General features: G+C 38.3%; 1 protein-coding gene across 1 annotated transcript in view; it reads right to left on the bottom strand.

The window, feature by feature from the left end:
* MAP3K2 (mitogen-activated protein kinase kinase kinase 2) overlaps positions 1 to 15,042 on the bottom strand; it is a 53,522-nt gene that overhangs the window by 14,419 nt on the left and 24,061 nt on the right. The window contains exons 8-14 of the mRNA XM_006760238.2: positions 13,894 to 13,973; positions 11,708 to 11,775; positions 11,445 to 11,537; positions 10,498 to 10,704; positions 8,484 to 8,632; positions 8,008 to 8,139; positions 3,524 to 3,653 (exon numbers count right to left, since the gene is read on the bottom strand). Coding sequence (XP_006760301.1) covers positions 3,524 to 3,653; positions 8,008 to 8,139; positions 8,484 to 8,632; positions 10,498 to 10,704; positions 11,445 to 11,537; positions 11,708 to 11,775; positions 13,894 to 13,973 — 859 coding nt within the window. The remainder of the gene's footprint in view (positions 1 to 3,523; positions 3,654 to 8,007; positions 8,140 to 8,483; positions 8,633 to 10,497; positions 10,705 to 11,444; positions 11,538 to 11,707; positions 11,776 to 13,893; positions 13,974 to 15,042) is intronic.

Below are 15,042 nucleotides of genomic sequence, written 5' to 3'. Positions count from 1 at the left end.
GAGAGAGGATACAAATTATGAACAACAAATACACATCTATCAACAAGAGAATCTGAAAATCAAGTTGAGAATCTGATAAACAGAATGAACTGGTGATTATAATAAAATCAGGGGCATAGAATGGGAATGGACTGGCTATTCTTGGGGAGTAAAGGGGTGAGGGGGATGCGGGAAGAGACTGGACAAAAATCGTGCACCTATGGATGAGGACAGTGGGTGGGGAGTGAGGGAGGAGGGTGGGGGGGGAACTGGGTGGAGGGGAGTTATGGGGGGGGAAAAAGAGGAACAACTGTAATAATCTGAACAATAAAGCTTTAATAAAAAAAAGAAGAAAAAAGCAAGTAGAATAGTATATGTATCCATGCCCCAGCCCCACCTATGCTGCCAGCCTCTCCCTCTTCCCCCTTCATATTATTTGAAACAAAGGCAAGACTTCATGATCGACAGATAGTTCATTAGCTTTAAAAGATAATGGCTCTTATTACACCAAACAGGATGGACAATACCTCCTTAATAATGTTAAATATATATACTCAGTGGTTTTTACATTTTTATAAAAAACAGAATCCAGCCGAAACCGGTTTGGCTCAGTGGACAGAGCGTCGGCCTTTGGACTGAAAGGTCCCAGGTTCGATTCCGGTCAAGGGCATGTACCTGGGTTGCGGGCACATCCCCAATAGGAGATGTGCAGGAGGCAGCTGATCGATGTTTCTCTCTCATCGACGTTTCTGACTCTCTGTCTCTCTCCCTTCCTCTCTGTAGAAAATCAATGAAATATATTTAAAAAAAAAATAAAAAACAAAACAAAACAAAAAAAACAGAATCCAAATAAGGTCCATACATTGAGACTCAATGAGTCCTATTTTAAGCCTTTACTGATCTAAAGGTCTCTGTGATCTTTTCCATGGCACTTTAGGAGGAACCTGAGTTGCCTGTCCGTGGCTTTCCTAGTGTCTAGGTCTTTGGACTCCATCCCAAGGCATCCTATTGGCCATGTTCGTCTGCTGAAATGTATACTCTACAATTCTAAAATTTGGTAGCTGAATCTAAAGGCTTGATCAGACTCAGATTATTATTATTACTTTTTGCAAAACTACTTCATAGATATGATGATGTAATCTAAAGATAGGAAGTATGTCATGCTCAATTGTCTCTGTTTTAGATGTCAGCACCTGTTAATCTTTAATGCTTATACCTATTAATTCATTAGTGGCTGTAAAATGGCACTATTCCATAATTCCTTCTTCATTTGTTAGTCAAAATATTGCTACAAAGACAAGTTTTCTTTCAACCACTATGTGGTCCTCAATGGTACAGTCAGTAAAAGAAAGGCAGAATAAAAGGACCCTGTTATGAAATAATGAGTTGGTTGCCTAGCAACAATGATCAATTAGTTTTTATCCTAGGTTTCATTAAAAAGTCATCAACTATCGTTCTTTTTCCCTCACAGTTTAAAAATTTCTCACCATAAAGTTTGGGAAATATAGAAAAAGTAAAAACTGTGTCAAAGAAAACAACTATCACTCATCCTGCCATTTGGAAGTAACCACTGTCAATCATATAAACACTTTTCTTCTAGGCCATACTCTCACTTTACAGACGGTTTTGCATCTCCAACTTACACCTTACTTTCCTCCTATCCCTGTATTTGTCCTATCAGGATTTTAAGTCAGCTTGCTTCTAGCCTCATCTGACTAGTGTGGTTCATCACTCCTGGTAAGGCCCATCTGGGGTAGCTCCCCTTGGTCCCTGTATCTTGTCTCACTATGAGCGCTAAAGAGAAACCAGCTTGAATAGAGATCATTCCTAAAAGAATAATTCCCCAGTGTGGTTCTTCAAGCTATCAGCTGTCCTTGACACCTGAGGCCTGCCTATGCTGGGCAGATAAAGACAGGCTCCTCTCTCTTCAGGTCATGAGCCACACCCTCCTTCTCTTGTATGCTTCATTCTGGTGCGATGGTCTGGCTCAATGTTCTGTAGCAGAGTCCACTATATCACTAGACACTGGTTAGCAGCGCTCTCTTTAGCCTGAATATGGCCACATTCGGGATGTGGCTCACCACAGGAAGGCAGTAAATACCTGGGTAGCTCAACCCCTCAGTAAGACCAATAAAAAATGTATTTTTTATTTTTATTCATATACTAGAGGCCTGATGCACGAAATCTGTGCAAGAGTAGGCCTTCCTTTCCCTGGCTGCCAGCACTAACTTCCCTCTAGCACCCGGGACCTGGGCTTCCCTCCGGCCACTGGCCCCGGCTTCATCCGGAAGGTTGTCAGAAGGAAGTCTGGTCTAATTAGCATATTGCGCTTTTATTATTATAGACTAGAGGCGGTGCAAGAAATTCGTGCACGAGGTGGGGCGGGGGAGGAGGGGGTGTCCCTCAGCCTGACCTGCACCCTCTCCAATCAGGGACATCCCTCTCACAATCCAGGACCGTTAGCTCCTAACCACTCTCTTGCCTGCCTGCCTTATTGCCCCTAACTGCCCCCCCTCTGCCTGTCTGGTCGCCCCCAACTGCCCCCTTCTGCCAGCCTGGTCAACCCACACAGCCTGCTGTTCAGTCGTTTGGTCATCCCTCACTAACCCACCTGCCGGCCTTGTTGCCCCAGGCAGCCTGCTGGTCATTACTGTTACTGTGACGGCATCCTGGACAATTTGCATATCCCTCTATTATTAGTATAGATTGGTTGACTTAATAGTCATCTTTTAATTTGCGGTCACAACCCAATTTTTCTAGAACCAAGCTTCAGCTTTTATAGACTCACACCTGCAGGTGTGCTTTGCAGTACAGAATTTAAGCACTCAAATTTTACGTATCTCCTCCACTCACTTTTATCTCACTTCATGCATTTACCTTACATACCTGATCCCTGAAAACAGCTGAATTTTAAAAAATAGCTTAACTGAGTTGAAGTTCATCTGAGCTCAATCTCAGGCTCCCTTCCTCCTTCTTATTTCCTCCCTAGATAATAACACCCACTCCAAAGGCTTAAATTAATATGATCTCAACATGAAGTACATCATCACCATAGCTATCAGAATGCTTTCTAGACACCAGACACGGTTTTAAGCATATTATATGTGTCATCTCATTTAATCCTTACAGGAATCTTATGAGTTGGACATTATCACCCTCGCTAAACACGAGGCCCGGAGGCATAGAGGGACTGTGCCTGTTTGCAAGGTCACGCGATTAATCACGGATAAAGCCTGAATTTGAACAAAGCCATCAATCTAGTGCCAGAGACTTCTCCGAACCATTATATTCTAATGCCTATGCCCCAACATGAAACATGGTCACTCTTTACGGTCATTTGAACTTTACTAATTCTGTGAAGCCCGTAAGGGAGTGGCCTACCGTGGAGACCTGGACAGCAGAACTTGCCGGAATATGACTGAGTCCTACAGTATTTTAAAGGCAGCTGTACTGATTTAAACATTAGCTTTCTTAAGCGTATTACTCTTCTTATTCACACACAAAGAAAACTGTGTATTTAAAATGAAAAGACCTCATTCCTTACCTTTGATGTCTCGATGAACAATCATGTTACTATGTAAATAGTAGACGCCTTCCAGAATCTGACGGGTGTATTTCCTAGTCACATGCTCAGTAAGAGCTCCATATGCTTTTAATTGGTCCTTAATTGAACCCTAAATGAAAACAAAAGAAAACTATGGTATGGTTTGAAATGAACCACTATATTACATCTTTATTTTTTAAAGAATCCTAGCTGAGTGGGAAAGCATGGGAATTCTCAGGAAGGGCGTATATGCCATCTCATTTACATACAATTCAATTATATACTAGTATTCCCTGACAAGAGCTGTGGAAGAGCATGGGTCACCACTAAAGGAAGCCTTTACAACGGTTCTTGATCCTTGTTTGTATTACTGTCTTAGTTCTGTCTCATATTCCTTGCAACTGTTTCTAAAAATTCTCTTGTACTTTTATATTGTTTTGCCCAGAATATATTCTTGCTTTTCCTACTTGTTCTTCTATATATGTCCTACTTAATTATTTATTTTTTCTTTCTCTGTTTTTAGAAGCATTTTATTATTATTATTATTTTATTTAGAAGCCTTTTATTGATATCTGCCAATTTATTTCTCAGGAGAAAGAATGGGTATGATTAGAAAATCAGAACACATTACATTTTCAAGTTTTTCCTTTATATACTCAACATGCTAGTTCAAAACATGAGAAAACATATTAAAGAGGAATTTCAAATTGTCCTAAGTGTTTTTAACGCAGGATGAGGTGCCATCTTGGAGAATGCTGAGTCAGTCTGAGGTGAGACAGACACGTGAATTTTACAAAAGCTGCCCTACTGGTTCCAATGTGCAAATCTGATGAATAACAAACACTTTAAAAGATGGAAAGAAAATGCTTCCTGAGGGACAGATCTTCTAAGATTTATTGTGCCGACGGCACTAACGATCCACTGGTGTAGCTGTTTTATCTTTGTGTACCTTCTTCAGTAGGAACAACTCGAATGGGTTGGGAAGCACTGTGCCAGCTAAAAATTGCATGTGTGTAGCCCTAACTGGTTTGGCTCAGTGGATAGAGCGTCGGCCTGCGGACTGAAGGGTATTCAGGTCAAGGGCATGTACCTTGGTTGAGGGGACATCCCCAGTAGGAGGTGTGCAGGAGGCAGCTGATCGATGTTTCTCTCTCATCGATGATTCTAACTCTCTATTTCTCTCCCTTCCTCTCTGTAAAAAATCAATAAAATATATTTAAAAAATTGCATGTGTGTATGTAAAATTAACAGAGATTAAAAACGACTGCTAGTCCAGGTACTGAAATAAAGGTAGTTATAGTTCTAGTCTGAAAGTAGTTGTAGATACACTAAGGAATGGGGTGCTGTGCTTGAGAAAATGGAAGAAGAGATGACAATTTTGGCAAATCTTGAATCCAGCATGCTTAATTTACTGAGAAAAATTACATAGCATCATTCACAAACTTGGAGATTCAGGAAAGTCTAGGAACATGTACCGTATGTCCAACCCATTGATGCCGTGGGCTTACCATATTTACAATTCATTCAGATTGTCAATTAACTATAACTAATTTGGTAATGAGCTTTTCAAATTTAAAAGCTCATTAAAAGCTCATTGAAATCTATACTTTGATAAGACAGCTGCTTTTACGTGATCTAACACCTCTTCCTGATAGTCCTGGATTATCCTATGATTGCTAACTATATAAAGACTATCCATCTCTGTTTGTGATATAAATCAGTTTTAACCAATTAATCATTTTAATTAATCGTATCTTCAACAATCTGAGTCTCTATTCACTGTTATTCATAATTATTTCTATCTTAATTTAAATATTACACAAACAGTAATGAAAATCTGAATAAAAGAGGAAAGACAAATCACAATCCCAACATAGCTCATTTTTCTAAGTTTCTCTGTCCTTGTCCCAATACAGATACTTTTATTTTTATTTTTATTTTTTATTTTTTTAAATATATTTTATTGAGTTTTTACAGAGAGGAAAGGAGAGAGATAGAGAGTCAGAAACATCGATGAGAGAGAAACATCAACCAGCTGCCTCCTGCACACTCCCCACTGGGGATATGCCCGCAACCAAGGTACATGCCCTTGACCGGAATCGAACCCGGGACCTTTCAGTCCGCAGGCTGACGCTCTATCCACTGAGCCAAACCGGTTTCGGCCAGATACTTTTAAAATATCATAATCATTATTTAAAAGCACTTTATATTATTTTTTTATTTCTTATGTAAGTACTTCTTTCAACTTTGCCACAATTTTAATTTTTAACATTATTCTCTTAGACAATGCCATCATAATTTACTTCCACCATGGGCAATGAATTTCCATTTTTTCCATCACAGATCATACTAAAATAAATATATGCAGCTTTTTCCTTCTTTTGGATTACTTCTGTAGAATAAATTTCTGTGAGATGCCCTTGTGAGACTGACTATGGTTAAGACCACTACTATCAGAATCTGGTCCAATTTTATGATCCATAAGCTTACCCTGCAACCTTGTACATTCTACATATAATTCTATCAAACTATTCCCTTAAAGACCCATAAATCAAACCTTTTTTCTGTTATATAGGACTTATTAAACTATGAGAATGCATGTATTTTAAAAATAATTTTTTATTGATTTCAGAGAGGAAGGGAGAGGGAGAGAGATAGAAACAGCAATGAAGAGAAGCACTGATTGGCTGCCTCCTGTATCCCCCTACTGGGGATTGAGTCCCCAACCCAGGCATGTGCCCTGGCCAGGAGTCAAACCATGACCTACTGGTTGATAGGTCGATCAATGCTCAACCACTGAACGACACTGGCTGGATTGCATGTATTTTTAAATGCATAAACACACCATCTTGAAAATCATTAGTATTAGAATGTACTCTACATATTATAAAAATAACATAGAGGGATGACTCTATGAATCACGTTTTGCAGCTCCTAATGAAATTATTTACTGAGACAATTATTATCAAACTGTGTTATAAACATTAGGCGATGGCTGAAAAGGAACTGTGTCTTCAGGAAAAAACAAAACTTGACAATGGAAGAATCAGGGTATCAAGCACCCTAATCGAGCCATCAATCTTAGCATCACTAACAATGAAACAACCAAAAACTGTATCTAATGGGATGCAAAATAAAGTACACAGCATGATCTATGGCGCATTCTAATAGAAAATGTTAAATCTGAATCTAACTTAGACTTTAGATCTAACCTGGAGTTTATAGAAAATAAGGGGATAAAGGAACAAATTATAAAATGCCATGAGGTGAGACTGTCAACAGAACAATAGCCTGTCAAATCTCTGTCACATAAAACTGCTCTGGATTAAAAGAGGAGTGCCCGGTCAGCGTGGCTCAGTGGTTGAGCATCGACCTATGAACCAGGAGGTCTCGGTCTGATTCCTGGTCAGGGCACATGCCCAGGTTGTGGGCTTGATCCCCAGTGTGGGGTGTGCAGGAGGCAGCCAATCAATGATTCTCTCTCATTATTGATGCTTCTCTCTCTCTCTCTCCCCCTCCCTCTCTGAAATCAATAAAAACTTATTAAAAATAAAAATAAAGGAGGAGTAAGGGATACAGCAGCTAAATGTACTATGTGGTCCGGAACTGGATCCTGGTTTCGACAAACCAGCTAATATGAATATTTTTAAGGCTCTTAGAGAAATCTCAGTATGGACTATGATGCTTGTAACCTATTTTAGTATATATTAGAATTTTTAAAATGAGTTAAAAATACAAAGATAGATGAAGAAGATAGAAAATAAAATTGGAGAGCAATATGCTAAGCGAAATAAGCCACTCAGGGAAAGATAAATAGGATCTCACTCATTTGTGGAATATAATGAACAACGTAAGCTGATGAACAAAAATAGATCCAGAGACAGAGAAGCATCGATCAGACTGTCAAACCTCAGCGGGAAGGCGGGGGTGGTGATGGGGGTAAGAGATCAACCAAAGGACTTGTATGCATTCATATAAGCATAACCAATGGACACAGACAATAGGGGGGTGAGGGCGTGTGCTGGGGGTGGGAGCAGCCGAGGAGAGGTCAATGGAGGAAAAAGGAGACATATGTAATACTTTAAACAATAAACAATTTAAATTTTTAAAAAAATAAAGAAAATTATTGTACTAATTTAAAACTCTTCCAAAATTTCATTAACTAGGTATAACATTTTATAAATCAAAATGTTTTATTTTTCCTTCCTCAACTAAATCTTTAAATAAAATGTCTATTTTTTTCACATGTTTTTATTGATTTCAGAGGGAGGAAGGGAGAGGGAGAGAGAGATAAAAACATCAATGATAAGAATAATCATTGATCAGCTGCCTCCTGCAAGCCCCCTACTGGGGATCAAGTCCACAATCCCGGCACGTGCCCTGATCAGGAATCCAACCCTGATGTCCTGGTTCATGGGTCAAAGCTCAACCACTGAGCACCGCTGGCCGAAAGTATGCTATTTTCAAAGGATATACTAACTTACCCCTGGCATATATTCCATAAATATGGAAAGCTTTTTTTCCTGGAGATCCCTCAAACAGCCGTAATATTGAACGATTCGTTCATGTAGTAAATTTTTCAACAACTGAATTTCACACTCAAGTGCATTTACTTCCTGAAAGACAGAACTCATTTTTAAATCTTTACAGCATTGTTAATAAAGGTAAAAAATTAGAATTTCATTGACCATCAAGGTGATTTAATTCTGAAATTTTTACTTCCTAAGGAATAAACATTTTTAAGTCTGTAAATAATAACTGTCCTTGAAGGTATGCTTAAAGCAACACTAAATCAAAATGTAACTGAGCATTAAAAGAGAAAAATCCACAGTACAAAGTAGATAAACATATCTAATTATTGATTTATTTTGCAAATAATTTGTGTTAGGAAAAATAAACATTCTATCATGTGTTACATTTATTTTATTAAAAACACGTGTTTTCTGTGTGCGAGTCTTACCTTGCTGGTCTCAGGTCTCTCGGGGTCAAACTGAACTTGCTTAACAGCCAACTCTCTTCCTGTATCGACATCATAACAGAGGTAGACCCTGCCAAAGGCTCCCTGGCCAAGCAGTTTGCCCAATCTCCAGTTTATTGGAGCACGAGGTGCTAAAAAAAAAAACCACTTTCTTAAAATGGGATTATCTAGATTGCACAAAAACGGTTAAGGACTAAATGAGTATGCTGCATTAGTAACATTCTTGATTGAATATGCTTGGGTGTGAGGAAAAATCATGGTCATCCAAGTTCATAATGATCATCATGGTTTGGGTTTTTTAAACATTTTCTTTATTGATTTTTAGAGAGCGAGAGAAATGTCGATTGGCCACCTCCTGCACACCCCTACCTGGGCATGTGTCTCGACCGGGAATTGAATCAACGACCTTTCAGTGCACAGAACAACACTCAACCAACTGAACCAGAGAGGCCAGCGCATGATCACCAGCTTTGAAAAACTGCCTCTTCAGTCAATTTTCTAAGAATTCTAAACCCAAACAAGGTTCATAATCCCATAACTCATTTTTTCCAATGCAATGAGATTATTTTCTTTCTTGGTTATACATGTAATAGTATTATTTCACTCAATCTAAGATGCCACTGCTTGTAAGATAGACTACTTATGATCTTTACTGCAGCAATATTTAGTCAGTTTTCCATCTGCCTATGATATAGAAAGCTGGGAAGAGCCCTACTCTAATTCTAACAAAAGAAAATCTTGAAAACAGCCCGAGGGAAAAAAGCAAACTACAGGCAAACGAACAAAGACACAAACTACAGAACACTTCTCCTCAGAAAATATAAAAGCCAAAAAACTAGTGAGAAATATTTTTAAAGTGCTGAAAGGGAAAAAAAAACCTGCTTAGAATTCTACACCCAGAAAATAAAATCTTTCAAAAAGAAAGGAGAAACAAAGACCTTTTTCAAAAAAACAAAAGCTGAAAGAACTTATTACCAGCAGACTTGTATTAGAAGAAAGGTTAAAGTAATTATTCAAGCAGAAGAAATTTAATACCTGACAGAATCTTGGATCTACATAAAGATCTACATAAATAGACTGAAGGTATATATAAAAGGCTTTTTTTCTCTTATTTTTTAATCCTTTAAAAGACAGCTGTCTAAGGCAAATGTAGGGTGAGGGCATACATGTAAAAGTAAAACATGATGACACTAGCACAAAAGGGAGGAATTCAGAGAATGCAAATATTACTGCAATCTTGGAGCGTGCATCTTTGTATGCACCGATTACATGATGAAGTTCAGATACTTCACAATCTGGCCGGAGTTACCATGCTAGTCCTATTCCTACTCTTTCAAGTAAGATATCCTCCACTTCGGCCAAAAACAAACTCTTCCACACCTTCAGAATATGCCATGGCCTCTGCTCCTGTCACCTCCTTCCTGGTGAATTCTCACTCACACGTAAGATCTAGACCAGGGGTGGGCAAACTTTTTGACAAGTGCCACAATGGGTTCCACAATGGGTTCTTAAACTGGACCGTAGGGCCGGAACAAAAGCATGGATGGAGTGTTTGTGTGAACTAATATAAATTCAAAGTAAACATCATTACATAAAAGGGTACAGTCTTTTTTTTTCAATAGTTTTATTCATGGATCCCAGGCTGTAGTTTGCCCACGGCTGATTTAGACTAAATGTTACCCCATTCTCCCTATTAGGCTATCACTGAGAAGGTGTATTTGAAATCTCAGTGCAGGAACTCAACACAGAAATGTGAAATGAATGAACAGATGACTAATCGATGACACTTCTCTCAATGAAAGAGGACAGAATCATCTAAAGTAATTCAGCAGCAATAACATGCTTTACCTGCCATTCCAATCACCTTTAGAAATACAACTTTGTTGAGAAGTTGGTCTCACTCTTGAGGACTGGCTTGATATTTATTCCTTTTAATACTATAAAATTCTGCAAAGGTTCTATTATACATTTCACTATGCCAATGACTATTACTTACAGCGGCTAGGTGGGCTGATGTCCATTACAGTTAAAGTAGGATTATCTATGTCACTTCCCCTTCTTCTTATTCGACTATCATCATACTCCGGGGTAAAGATACTGCTTCCACTACTAGTGCTTAAGGAGTGGTCAGTAGGACTGAAATTCACAGGAGACCGGAAGCTGGTTCCCTGGGTCCTTCTAGCTCTTGGAAAAGTTTTACGACCTACAAAACAAAAATATAATCACCTTAAAACTTTTATTAATATGTTGTAATTGAATGTTTTTAAAATTTGTAATGTAAGGAACAGAAATTTGTCCCATGACTAGGCTAAAATACTGAAATAGCAATGATTAATTATATGTTTTAAACCTTAAAGTTAGTATTTTTTAAAGAGTTCAAGGAAAAATCCTTGTTAACAGTAAATCATAAAGTCAAAAACAAAAATACAAGGAAAAAAGGTGAAAGCAGAAATGAAAAGTAGGAGAAAAACAAACAGGATCTGAATACAAATTCAAATAATCTCTGTTAACACATATATACACACATTCATAAAAATCATAGAACTCTCACTTTGGGGTAAAAAGTAGAAAAAATATAATTTAGTCTCATTTCTAATCACGATTTAAAATATAAAAAAAATTGGAAAGTTAAAGGTAGCAATATTTTTTTCCCTTAAAAGGGCCATGCAAGTATGAATTTTATGAAGGAGTAACTTTCTGAATAATATTTTTAATTATTCCCTTCCTTCTAAGGGAAAGATAAATATTATGAGGTAAGTTGGCATAAAACTAAGACGGTATTATAATTTTAGTTATGACCCAATTAAAAAATTTTTTAGGCAGAAAGCTAAATGATTGAGAAACAAGTTTATTTATAATAGTATTACTTAAATATGAAATTTTTATTTTTATTATTTTTGAGAATTTTCACAAACTGTTCTTATCTGAATGCCAGCAACTTACCATCATTATAGTCTTGATGGTGATATGAAACATGATACCTCCTTGGATAGGTTCCTCCTTTTCCAAATTTCTCAAAGATAGGGTTATCGTAGTCTATTGAGACACATAAGAAACTTACGTTATTAAGAAAGCCAAGTACTTCTTTCAAATGATGAAAAACATATTTACATGTTTTGATTTTTAAAAAAATTTCCCTCACCTTTCCCGCTAAACCATTACTTAATAGCATAAACATTAAACATTTAGAATGTGGATAATCTAACCTGAAAATTCCTGATGATTATCTGGGTAGCTCTGTGCCCTAGGCATTCGTGATTTTGGATAGCTCTCTCTAAAAGTAGAAAATGTCACATTAAATTGAGAGAATGTAAATAAAACATTAAAAAAACTGTATGCAATATCAATATCTGTACGTATGTGTGGAGACCATATCTATACATATATATAAAACCTGAATATGCAAATAGACCAAATGACGGAACAACCGAACAACCAGTCGCTATGACATGTGCTGACCATCAGGGGACACGCATGGAACATGGCAGGCATCAGCAGCAGGCGGGATGGTGGAGAAGATAATCAGGGGCGCCAGACCAAGGCAGGGCCCCATTCGCTGTCATCAGGGAGAGCCTCTGGTGATACCTGAAAATTCTTTGCTCCCATGTACCGCAGTCCCATCTGGCTCTCACACCTGCTGCCGGCGCCGGCCTCAGCCCCACTTGCACCTGCTGCCAGTGCTGGAGCCACCACTCGCATCCGCTGCTGGTGACTGGCGCCAGTCCCAATTGCTTGGCGCTGTCAGCAGGTATGAGTGGTGGCTCCCAGCCCTGATCGCCCTCAGTACTTCTTCACCTCCCTCTGCTCCTGAGGGGTGAACAGGGCAGCAGCCGCTACTCGCACCCGCTGCTGGCGTTGGCCCTAATTGCTCCACACCATCAGTGGGTGCAAGAGGGGCTGGCGCCATCAGTGCATGGGAACAGCGGTGGCGGGAGCGGGAATGCTGGCAGATAGGGGACCAGGGGCCACGGCAGGAGGGGCCAGGTAGGGGCATGGAGGATGGGCCGACACCTGCCCCTGTGCCCACTGCAGCCTCACGGCCCACAGTTCCTTTCAAAGTGCATGAATTCATGCACTGGGCCCCTAGTGTACATATAAAGAAGCTCATTCTGAAATGTTAACATAACTCAAAAAAGAGAAACTTCTTAAACTCTTATTTGGTCCATGCAGACACGAAGTGTGGCTTTAAAGATGAACCCATGGAGTTCAGTGATCAGATGATGTGCTTAGGAATCACAGATGTTGGGGATGCCTGTGCTTTATCCTCCGTCTGTCACTTCACTAGCTGTTGTAACTTTGGAATCACCTTTCTGAGACTGTTTTCACATCTATAAAAAAAGAGCTTATATGCCCTAACTGGTCTGGCTCAGTGGATAGAGCGTCGGCCTGCGGACTGAAGGGTCCCAGGTTCGATTCCGGTCGAGGGCATGTACCTGGGTTGCGGGCACATCCCCAGTAGGAGGTGTGCAGGAGGCAGCTGATCGATGTTTCTCTCTCATCGATGTTTCTAACTCTCTATCCCTCTCCCTTCCTCTCTGTAAAAAATCAATTAAAAAAAAAACAACCAAAAAAATAAACCACGCCATAGACACCTCATTAAAAAAAAAAAGGAAGTAATTTCTAACTTATCAAGTATATATATTTTACATTACTATTTCCCTAAATTTCTTAAATGTTTTAAATGGCTGTCTTGATGTAGATGCAAGCAAAGACAAAGGCTTCATGTACACAGGTAACAGAAAATTAAATGTCTATTCCCTTATAATATTAGTTATATTTTTACAATAAAGATTTTAATAAAGACACTGACTCTGTGTGTCCTAATTGAAACCAGGAGAGAGGGAGCACTTGTAACAAAAAATTCACTTGATCCACCTTATATTCTTGAACAGCTATTTTACAAAACAATAGGACTTCAATTTTACATCACAATCAACATACTGGGCCACAACTACCAAGACTGTTAAGTTATTTATAATTTGGTGCCAGAGCAAACATAATTCTAAACAGGTGAAACAACTCACAAAATCTCCAAAACATTAATACAAAATTTGATAGCAGTTTTGCCAATACAGTTTTAAAAGTAAACGTACATAAATTCTAAGTTTGCATTTAACTTCAAAACACTATTTTGGCAAGCAGGAATACTCAAAATATTATAATAAGGTGTCAGTTTTAACGAATAATGATACTGAGTCCCATGAGGTTAAGGGATTTGTCTACACTATACAAAAATTAATTTGCCGTAAGTATGTATAGACAGTATCAATTACGTTCCTCTGAATGTAGCACAAAAGCATTGATAACTCAACATACTGTATATGTATGTATATGTATATATATGCATATTTACCCACATATGTTAAAAAACAAAAAATACAATCAACATTACCCATCCAAAGGACTATCAAGTGATGGACAACTTCCGGAGCCAGAATTTTCAGGGCTGCTTAAAAATAATGGGTCCAGCATCTAGAAAAATAGAGTTCCACCATTTGATGTGAAATAAGCAGAAGTTACTGTTTTTTAAGAAACATCTTTATTGAGATACAAGTCATGTAACATAAAATTCACTCATTTCAAGTGGACAATTTAATGGTTTTTAGCAAGTATACTGAAAGTTGTGAGACCTCCTGACAATCTCAGAACACCGTCAGTACCTAAAAAAGAAACCTACCCAATAGCAGTCACCCTCAGAGCTACTAATTTTTGTTTAAAATGTAGTTGTCCCTTATAGGTATGCTACAAATTCAAAATATCCTAAGAGAAAAATGTTGTTTATCTATGGACTAAATAGTGAAAAGCTAAAAGATTTCACATAATTTTTCTTACGGTAAACTGAACAAAGGCCCCACCCAAATGAGACTAAACACTGTGAGTGCTGCATTATTAGAAAATGAAACTGCAATAGAAGCAGCCAATGTAACTTACAGAAACTGCAGGAACTCCATAGAAATATTTCAGTACTACACAACTTTTCATAACAATTTTTCTATTTTGTTCATTACATTCCACAAAAATATGGAACGCCCCTCGAGTTTGGGTGTCATCCTTGAGCAGGGGACATGCTAATCTTCTCTGTATGGTTCAATTATAGGTACGTACTGCTGGAGTGAGCACTTAATACTTTTTTTTTACATGTGCTTTTTAAAAAGATATATTTTTATTGATTTCAGAGAAGAAGGGAAGGGAGAGAAACATCAATGATGAGAGAGAATCATCGATTGGCTGCCTCCTACACACCCCTTTCCAGGGATCGAGACAGAAACCCAGGCATGTACCCTGACCAGGAATCAAACCATGACCTCCTGGTTCATAGGCTGATGATCAACTGAGCTACAGCAGCCTGGCAGCGTTTAGAAACTTTTAAAAATGTTTTAGAAAGTTGATAAACCTCATCTTCACAAAGTTAAATGTTTGTCGTTTTGACTATATCTTTTAAATATTAACTTAAAAATCTGAATATTAACCCCAGGATTACAAATACTGCAATCATTTATTTATGGATGAGCAATATAAAATAATCCACCTTTTTGTAACT

This window comes from Myotis davidii, unplaced genomic scaffold, assembly GCF_000327345.1.
Source record: "Myotis davidii unplaced genomic scaffold, ASM32734v1 scaffold117, whole genome shotgun sequence".
Lineage (NCBI taxonomy): Eukaryota > Metazoa > Chordata > Mammalia > Chiroptera > Vespertilionidae > Myotis > Myotis davidii.
The sequence above is the reverse complement of the archived record's forward strand: the minus strand, read 5'-3'. Positions and strand labels throughout refer to the sequence as shown.